Here is a 9,291-nt window from a genome sequence, read left to right on the forward strand (position 1 = left end):
CATCCCTAAATATGCTAAATACAATAGAGTGTTACATCAACATTTTTTAAAATTAAATATTGAATGTGAAGTTAACAAAGAAACAAAAATTATATAACTAACATATTGAACAATAGCAGATCAAATTCGTAAAAAGAAATTGACAGAATCAAATTAGTAAAATGACAATAATGAAGGAAATAAAAGTACAGTTAAGCCAATTAAATTCATATTAATTCCCCAAATGGGTGAATATTATTACGTTGATATGTATTAGAGAATTTGGTATATACTTCTGAATTTGGTTGAGTGATACTAGATTCTATCCTCATTGTAAAAAAAAAGGATAAATGGAAAAACGATCTTAATCGTTTTAGACAGTTTTTTCCTCTAGTAATGCATTTGACCTTTTTATTTTAATTTGGTCTTTCTTCTAATTTGACATAATCAAATTAGTAAAATGACAATAGTGAAGGAAATAAAAGTACAGTTAAGCCAATTAAATTCATATTAATTCCCCAAATGGGTGAATATTATTATGTTGATATATATTAGAGAATTTGGTATATACTTCTGAATTTGGTTGAGTGATACCAGTTCTATCCTCATTGTAAAAAAAAAAAAGGATAAATGGAAAATGATCGTTAATCGTTTCAGACAGTTTTTCCCTCTAGTAATGCATTTGGCCTTTTTATTTTAATTTGGTCTTTCTTCTATTTTCAAATAGGGAAATTTATCCCACGACTGAGCAAGCAAGCTTAACACAAGCATAATTTTTCAACTCGGGATCCAGAATTCAGATAACCTAAATAAGCAATACAAGGGGGTGTATTGGATTGGGATTTTGAGAGAATATTTTGACAAAAACAATCTTAAAGATTTTAAAAGATTATGTGGGATTGTATTGATTTTGTGGGATTTTAAAAGATTTTTTTTAAAAGACTTTTTACAATCAGGATTCTTAACCCAAGATTTTAATGAATTTCTAACACAGATTTTTAAGATTTCAAAGTACTTTATGGATTTTTAAGATTTTGAAAGATTAATACATTTTAAACAAAAAAATAACGGAAGTTACAAAAGTGAATGAAAAATATGATAAATAAATTATAATGTTTGAATAAAGAAAATAAAAACGATAGAAATTTTAAACCTTTTAATAACAAAGTCATTATTGCCTAAAAAAATAATAACAAAGTGATTCTCACTTCATGTTCGCCTAATTATTAGCATTTCTCCACATATCTAAACCTATATTAGTCCTCTATATATTAACATCTTCTCGTTTCTGCTCTTGTGTTTGAACAATGGGTTCATGATCATTGTCTTCGTAATTTGGTAACACTGAAGATGAAGATGAAGACTCGTCAGTAGGTTCCACTGGAAATTCATCAGAACGACATTCTTTGCGAAGAAAATTATGAAGTGCTGCACATGCCAACACAAGCTCTGCTTGTGTTTTAAATAGAAATGGAGGTGCTGACTTAAAAATTGTGAACCGCGATTTAAAAATACCAAATATCCTCTCAATCACATTCCTTAAGGATGCATGCCGAAGATTAAATAATTCCTTTTCATTTTCAGGGTCATTACCGTGACCTGCAAAATCTTGTAGATGATATCGTACACCTCGATATGGGGCTAAAAATTTGCGTCGATTAGGAAATCCACAATCCACCAGATAATACTTACCTTGGGGCACTTTAAGTCCATTCTTCCTTGCCAAAGCATCACTTAACACCTTGGAATCATGTGCTGAACCCTCCCACCCGCTAAGAACGTACATGAATTCCAAATCAAAGTTACAAGCAGCTAATACATTTTGTGATATATTTCCATGACGATCACGATAACTGCTTACATCTCGTCCTTTTACTGATGCGGGAATATGTGTACCATCAATAGCTCCAATGCAATCCTAAAGTGTGTGTATCAATAATCATAAATATTATTATAATAATCACAATTATAATTATAATTTTGTTATAATTAGATAATGATCACATACCTTAAAATAAGGATAAAACCTTGTGCTTTCCCTTATTTTTGCAGGCACAGTTGAGTCTGGTCTAACCATTAAATCAGGTGCTAATGAGTTCAGAGCTTTCAAAATCTTGTGAAAATTTTCACTTGTAGCAAATTGTGATCGGCCAAATGTATTGCGGATTACACAATATCGAGTGTTCTGGCCGACAATCTGTAGGAATGATGCAAGCATTTCTTCAACACAAATAAATCTTGTATCCTCCAAAGGTGTTTTTTCTCTTATAATCGTGCACAACTTTCGAAATACATCAGGATACATCCTATATACTTGTCGAAAGATTGCAGGATCATCGTTTAATGCTTTGTGTATATAGTCATATCCCCGACTAGTAATTTGTCGTCGAGTTAATGGACGTTCAATATGTTCACCACGCATCATATTCAAAAACTGATTTAATATATCTATTAAAGCATAAATTGCCATCACATATGTGTATGTGGCTTCATAAAATTCTTCATTTGTTTCCTCGTCATCTATATCTTCATCATTTGTATCTTCATTATATATATCTCCATCCATTTCTTCGTTCTTTATGTCATGGTCATGGTTATAAGTCAATATCAAAGTTAATATCAAAGTTAATACAAATTCATATATAAAATAAATATAACTAAAGTTTAACCACAACAATTTCACAAAATATATAACCTAAATACTTCAACCATAATAGTTCGACCAAAAAACAAACCAAATATTTCAACCAAAATACAATCATAATAGTTCGACCAAAAAACAAACCAAATACTTCAACCAAAATAGAGACCCAAAAGATATAGTTCAACAAACTCACGATGTTTAAAATAATATGTTAATAATAGATGATCAAAATATTAATTATTCCCTAACTTAAAGTTTATCCAAGATGAGCGTTCTTCCGGTGACATCTTCAAGAAAAAATCCTTTTTTGCTTTAGTATTTAACAATTCAGCTGTCTTGAAACGCGTTATGTCATCCAAATTTGGAATTTCTTTTATAACATCCCAAATAATACCATCGAGCTCTCTATCTCTATCTCTATCTTTTTCTCTTTTCTCCATCATGTTGGATATTTTTTCAAAATTCACAGCAATAGTCCCAATGCCAACAGAAAGATTTTCCAGAACGTTGCCTTGATTGTTGATCCCAACAGCGCTTGAACTCCCTCCATACTCGGATCTCCTTCGCTTGTGACAGTTTTGTTTTTCTATGGGAACCTCTGAATCTAAAGGGGGGTGGGATGGTGGACTTGGTTGGTTTGGTGATGGAGGCTGATATGCTGGTTCATAGTTATTTGGTGTTATGAATGTATCACTATTAGGATCATATGAAAATTCTTCTATCCCAACAGTTCTATTTTTTGGCTCAAAAGTTGTTGCATCAGTATCATCTGGATCGACTGATATAGAATTATTCCCGCTAGAAACTCCACCCCCAACAACGATCTTCAAATACTCATAATCAACCATACTTTTTCCTCGAAGTTTGCTGTGACTTGGGTGGGACTAAAAAAAAATCATTGTTAATATACTACAAATATTATAATTTACTAAATTTATAACTATTAATATATTTAAAAGATTATGAACTTAGCTCACCTTTAAGTAATCTTTCCATACATCCTCATGAGCAGTGAAAGTTTTTCCAATTGGGTCCCATCCAAAGCCAGAGTTGTTGCGCATAAGGGTTGACATCATGTTATACTGGTTTCGAAACCACTTCATCCGACTCAAATAATGACTATAAGTTTTAGGGAATTTAGTTTTTGCATTGAGTTGAGGAAGTATTATTCGTTCTACATTTTGTTTGCTAAGTGACCCATTGGCATCACGCAATCCCCTATTCATAGCATCCACCAAGAGGTGCAACAACTCATTGGTATCCTCCATAGTCCAAGATACATAATTATCTTTGTCTCTACTCTTTCCTTTGTTATTTTCTTGTGAATCCCCCATTTGATCGCTAATATATATATAAGAAACTAGTTATTTGACAAAAATAGTTATTGTTTCCTAATTGTCAAAAGTATAGTGACTATATCCCGAATAATATACAATTCAATAGAAAAACCAATAAAAAACTACCTAATAATAAAATAAGGGTCATGCTAACATGCGCACTTAGGGCACATGTTAAGGATACTTCCAATAGTAACTATGTCTTAAAAACAACAAATTTTGACTTTTAAAAAAGTAAATTGCACAACTTTCAATACAAAATTTCTATACATAATACACTAACAAGTGTCTTAAGGGCACATGTTAGCATTTTCCATAAAAATAATACTCATATATCATAAAATCATTTAAAAAAAACTATTAACAAAATAACAATAATAATAACACAATAACAATTAAAAAATTATTAACACAATAATAATAATAATAACACGCTGTCAAAAAAATAATAATAACACATTAATAATTAACATTTTAATAATAACACAAGAAAATAATAATAATAATAATGGACGTTGTAAAAAAACAAGTTGAAGAAACAGAAAAAAAAAAAAGAGTTTTTTATTTTGATTTGCATATACAGTACTAAAAAAAAAGCAATATGAAATCTTGAAGAATATACAGCACCCTTTTCTTTTGATTTGCGTAATATACATATAGTATGAACAATATTGACTATCGATTGCCATTAAAAAAATAGGTAAAATTGATTGAAAAGTTGTAAGAGAATGATGAACCTGATAGTGGTTTGTGTCTTGTTTGGCAGGAGAAGAAAAAGTCTTTGGAAGATTATGAAAAGTCTCAAGGGTTTGGGTGAGATTGTTGGAGTAGTATTTTATGTGTATTTCTAACTAAAAAGTCTCTCAAAATCCATTCCACAAAAGAATCCATCAAAATCTATTTACTTTTGAATACCAAAAGACATTTTAAAAGTGGTAAGAAATCTCAATTGAATACCAACAGATTTTGTTGCCCTGAAAAAAAAATCTTTATTGTCTTAATTGAATACCACAAGATTTGTTTATATTTTATAAAAGTCTTGATTGAATACCACAAGACTTTTTAATCATAAAAAAGTCTTTTAAAATCCTTTGAAATCTTAATCCAATACACCACTGAGCAAGCAAGCTTAACACAAGCATAATTTTTCAACTCGGGATCCAGAATTCAGATAACCTAAATAAGCAATACATTTTTGTAATAATAGTAGCTGCTGTTCTGTTCAACTAGAAACTCTCAGTCTCAAGGAGAATACATTTTTGTAATAATAGTAGCTGCTGTTCTGTTCAACTAGAAACTCTCAGTCTCAAGGATCATCAAGAGATCGTGAAATACAAGAATCAAAATGAAATTGTGATTCCTAATTCCTATATACAAAAGTAGAAAATTCTACTTATTATTAGTTGGATGAGAGGGCACAGAATGAGACATTTGATTCAAGTAAGACATAAAACTCAAATCAATTTATTAAGTCAATGATGTGCCCCGTTTACAACTTACAAGGCATGAAACAAATAAAGACAATTAAGTGGGGACTAATGCCATGCCAATAGTAATAGTCATGCAGCTATTCCCTATCAGTAAGTAGCATAATTCTTTCCCTCTACATAAAATGAGGTTAAACAAGTGGAGAGCAAGTTCATCTCCATCCTAAGGCACTAATGTTATCGATAATTCCCTTTATTAGAATAAATTGGTGGTTTCAGGCCCTTGGACTCAAAGATAATGTGATATCCTGAAAAACCTTAAGCCTCAACATCCTGGAGGTGGTGCTGCTTGTGTCATAATTAGCTTTATCTGATTCGTTTGGGGGTCCCAAAATTGCTGCAAGAATGGCCTCTTCGAATTCGTCGTCGTCGGGCAACAAGTCTGTTAACTTGTTCTTCTCAGCATCTTCTGATGAGAGCCTTCTTGTTTTGTTCTGCGGCACTGGCACACCTAATTCCACATGCAACTTCTTGTTGTTGTTGTTGTTGTTGTTGGCATCCCTCACATCACTCACTACTCTCATGGACCCTGCAGCATTTCCAGACCTTGTTCTCTTAAGTGTCTCAGAGAGATGGTTCTCAATTGGTTCCCTCAACATAGATGATTTTGATGATGCATAGAATGGAGGGGCTGCAACATTGAGTGAGTTCCCCAAAATGGCACCAAGTTGTTTGTTGTTGTTGCTACCCTTAGTTGGTGGAAGTGCTGTGTGATTTGTTGAAATTATGTTGGAATTGATGTTCTCATCAGCAAACTCATCATGAATTTTGGCTGAATTTGTTGTTGTTGCTGCTGCTGGCAAGGTTGTGTGGTGATGATCCTTGCAAGGCTGTGGTTGCCAAATTGATGAAGAACCCAAAAAGGCCTCAAAGAGCCTGCTTTGTTCAATCCTATCAACTCCTCCCTTGTTCATCATCTCAGACTCGAGGTCCTTCAGCATTTGCTGTGCCCTTTCATAGGCTTTCAGGTGAGAATCTGAGCCTCTAGGGCCATCCATCACCGCAGGCTTTACGCGGTACAGCGTCTCCTTCGCCTCACCAATTCTTCCTTGCTTCATCAAGCAAATGCCCAGATTGCACATCTTGTTGTTGTCTGGAGCTATCAAAAGTGCGCGGCGATAGGCCTCTTCTGCTTCAATGTAGTTGTTCTGCTGCATCAGTGCCCATCCCAAGTTTCCCTACACATTTCAAACAAGCCCAATTAAGTTTCATACAAAAGGGTGAAAGTGAGTAAAAAAAGTTCACTTTTTTATGTGCTATCCTTACCAGCAATCTAGTGGCTTCTTGCTCCACAGAGACTTGAAACTTTTTTCCTTGAGATCTGGCAGTCTTTGTTCTCTTGCCATTGAAAGCCAAACCTTGTTGAATCAAATACAACTTGTGCTTCAATAGAGCAATTTGGTCATCAAGTCTCCCACACCTCTGTTAAAACAAGTGTTTTTTGTTCAGTATCGCTAGTGATATAAGTTCTAGGTTTTTATTCAACAACAACAACATAAGTTAGTGATATAATATAAGTTTTAAGTTTTAATACAACAACAACAATAACAAAAAAAGCCACATCCCATTCGATAACAAGTTAGTGACATAAGTTAGTGAAATCACATGAACAATAACAACAATAACAAAAAAAAGCCTTACCCCACTAAGATAAGGTCGATTACATAAATCACTTGACATCATTGGACACGATTAAAATAACAAGATTTGGAAAGTGAAAGTGACCTACCTTGTAGAGATCCAAGAGGATATTATCGAGAGATTCCTGGGCTTGATCTGAACATCTACTTCGAAGCGATTTAATGGCCTCAATGGCTTCTTCGGCCCGATTTTGCTGCTTCATAACAATAGCCATATCTTTCAAAGCACTGTCCACTCTATCTCCCGCATTAATGGCTGCCCAGAACAGCGGAATCGCTCTCTCCGGGTCCTTATCCACCAACTGAACACACAAAACCAACGAAGGAACAACACTCAACACTTGAAACATTGAAAAGCCCCAAAAGGGCAAGAACCTCGTAGATTGTTGTAATAAACAAGGAAAAGAAAAGAAAAAAAAACCCAGGAAGAAATGAATTTACCTGAACGTTTTTTGCTCTCACATAAGGAGTGTCACCGATGGGGACCTTGTGAGCCACGTGGAAGGTCTCAGAACGCGTTCTGGGAACCATCCCAAGAGGCTTCGCCGGAGAAGAAGGTGCAGACTTGGAGGGTCTGAAACCGGGAGGAGCATTCCACATGTCTTGCAACATTGTGTTTTGTGATAGATGATGAATAATAGATCTGAGATTGCTCTGCAGGAGAAGAATGACAGTGATTGAACCAGAGCTTAGTTTGGAAGGAGAGAGATTTGTTGCAGAGAAGAAAGAAAGGAAAAAAAGTATGTGGGTTTCCAAGAAGACAGAGAGAGTGCTTTTTTAAACCTTGGAAAAAAAGTAGCCGTTGTAGAGACATAGCCGTTACTCAGTTTTTGTTATTTCTACTCCCACGTTTACTAACTACACTTCCTTTCCTTTCCTTTTTTTTTAAATTTACATTACCATAAATACCCTTTGTACAAAAAATACTTTTTTATATTAAAAAATAGTTAAATATATTTTTAGTTCATATGTAATCATTTTTTCTTTCCTTTTATTTTTTAATATGGGTATCCATTGTACCAAAAATACCTTTTATATAAAAAATAAGCATTAATATTTTTAATTCCAATTTCCCCCGTTTTTATTCTAGTCCTTTTAATTTTTTTTCTTAAAAAAATTGTCCTGAATTTTATTTTCTCGTTAGTTCTTGGCATAAAAAATTATGGATGCCGCTGACGGTCTTTGACATGCAAGTGTCATCGACAAAAAAATATCATGTTAGTGGGGTCATGTCAAAAAACATGCTACATTAATAAAAAGTGTCACATCATGTTGAGATTAAAAAAAACTTATGAACACTAGATATAAAAAAAGATATAATTACAAGACTAGAAAAAAATATATAATTTGCAAAGACAGACAAAAAAAATAAACAAATTTATATGGACGAAAAATATTTATATTTTTATTAGTTTTAATATAAAATAAATTATTAATTATAAAATAGACCTATCTAAAAACTTTTATCTGAAATAATAATCTAAAAGTAGAAAGAGACGATACTTTGGTAAGCCTAAAGTTGACATGGTTTACAATCACAAATTTGACTTTAACCCTTTTTTGAAGGTTTGATTTAACCTAAAAACTCATTTAGGTGATCTAGACGGTTTGGAGACTGTATGATAGTGACATCCTATTTTCTTGTTTCTCCAAATTCCCATTATAGAACTAATGCATGGTGACAACCTTAAACCACAGTCAAATCATCACTTATTGCAAGAGTTGGGCATTTGGGCTTGGACCCACAGGTTACCTACATAAGCTATAACCCACATTATATATGGGCTTAATTCTTCGAGTCCTTTTAATTGTGGGCTTTTAGTTCAACTTATTTAACTGGCGGGTTAAATAATCTTGAATGTGAGCTTCAGTTCATGAACTTCTTATGTCTTAATAAAAAGTTTAAATATTTTTTTAATTCTCACAATTTAATATTTGTTTTTTGCTTTTTGTCATCGACAAAATTATTTTTTATTACTTGTAAATTATGTTTGTTTTATTTTTTGTCCTTAAAATATATTTTATAAGTGTTTTGAAAGGTGAAAGAAACATTTATTTAAAAAGATATAAAGAAAAAAGAAACAAAATAAAGGACTGAAAACAAAAACAATGCATAGATGAATAAAAAGAAAATGAAGCCGTGTATATAAATACAAGAGAATGGAAGCAGAAGAATGGAAAAAGGATGTGTTTTGAAATAGAGG

The 9,291-nt window shown here is 32.8% G+C and overlaps 3 protein-coding genes across 3 annotated transcripts; all 3 read right to left on the bottom strand.

Moving 5' to 3' along the window:
- Window positions 1-1,243: 1,243 nt before the first annotated feature.
- LOC114389916 (protein ALP1-like) lies at window positions 1,244-2,723 on the bottom strand. Its single transcript, XM_028350619.1, has 2 exons — window positions 1,988-2,723; window positions 1,244-1,897 (listed from the first exon to the last, which is right to left on the bottom strand). The coding sequence occupies exons 1-2, from the start codon at window positions 2,543-2,545 to the stop codon at window positions 1,244-1,246; spliced, it is 1,212 nt and encodes a 403-aa protein (XP_028206420.1). The 5' UTR covers window positions 2,546-2,723.
- Window positions 2,724-2,856: 133 nt separating this feature from the next.
- On the bottom strand, window positions 2,857-4,163 carry LOC114389917 (uncharacterized protein At2g29880-like). The gene is made up of 2 exons (XM_028350620.1): window positions 3,601-4,163; window positions 2,857-3,507 (listed from the first exon to the last, which is right to left on the bottom strand). Exons 1-2 carry the CDS (start codon window positions 3,955-3,957, stop codon window positions 2,857-2,859), a joined length of 1,008 nt encoding a protein of 335 aa, XP_028206421.1. The 5' UTR covers window positions 3,958-4,163.
- Window positions 4,164-5,395: 1,232 nt separating this feature from the next.
- LOC114389254 (protein POLLENLESS 3-LIKE 2-like) lies at window positions 5,396-7,830 on the bottom strand. Its single transcript, XM_028349887.1, has 4 exons — window positions 7,529-7,830; window positions 7,177-7,389; window positions 6,714-6,869; window positions 5,396-6,625 (listed from the first exon to the last, which is right to left on the bottom strand). Exons 1-4 carry the CDS (start codon window positions 7,697-7,699, stop codon window positions 5,663-5,665), a joined length of 1,503 nt encoding a protein of 500 aa, XP_028205688.1. The 5' UTR covers window positions 7,700-7,830; the 3' UTR covers window positions 5,396-5,662.
- Between the last annotated feature and the right edge of the window lie 1,461 nt (window positions 7,831-9,291).

The sequence above is a fragment of the Glycine soja genome, chromosome 16, assembly GCF_004193775.1.
Source record: "Glycine soja cultivar W05 chromosome 16, ASM419377v2, whole genome shotgun sequence".
In the NCBI taxonomy this organism is placed as follows: domain Eukaryota; kingdom Viridiplantae; phylum Streptophyta; class Magnoliopsida; order Fabales; family Fabaceae; genus Glycine; species Glycine soja.

Excerpts from the sequence above, each read along its gene's own strand:
- LOC114389916 (XM_028350619.1), bottom strand. The coding sequence starts at position 2,545 with ATGGATGGAGATATATATAATGAAGATACAAATGATGAAGATATAGAT. Across the intron at positions 1,898-1,987 it reads GGTTTTATCCTTATTTTAAG|GATTGCATTGGAGCTATTGA; the intron begins GTATGTGATCAT and ends CACACACTTTAG.
- LOC114389254 (XM_028349887.1), bottom strand. The coding sequence starts at position 7,699 with ATGTTGCAAGACATGTGGAATGCTCCTCCCGGTTTCAGACCCTCCAAG. Across the intron at positions 6,870-7,176 it reads TCCTCTTGGATCTCTACAAG|AGGTGTGGGAGACTTGATGA; the intron begins GTAGGTCACTTT and ends TTGTTTTAACAG. Across the intron at positions 6,626-6,713 it reads AAGAAGCCACTAGATTGCTG|GGAAACTTGGGATGGGCACT; the intron begins GTAAGGATAGCA and ends TGAAATGTGTAG.
- LOC114389917 (XM_028350620.1), bottom strand. The coding sequence starts at position 3,957 with ATGGGGGATTCACAAGAAAATAACAAAGGAAAGAGTAGAGACAAAGAT. Across the intron at positions 3,508-3,600 it reads TATGGAAAGATTACTTAAAG|TCCCACCCAAGTCACAGCAA; the intron begins GTGAGCTAAGTT and ends ATTTTTTTTTAG.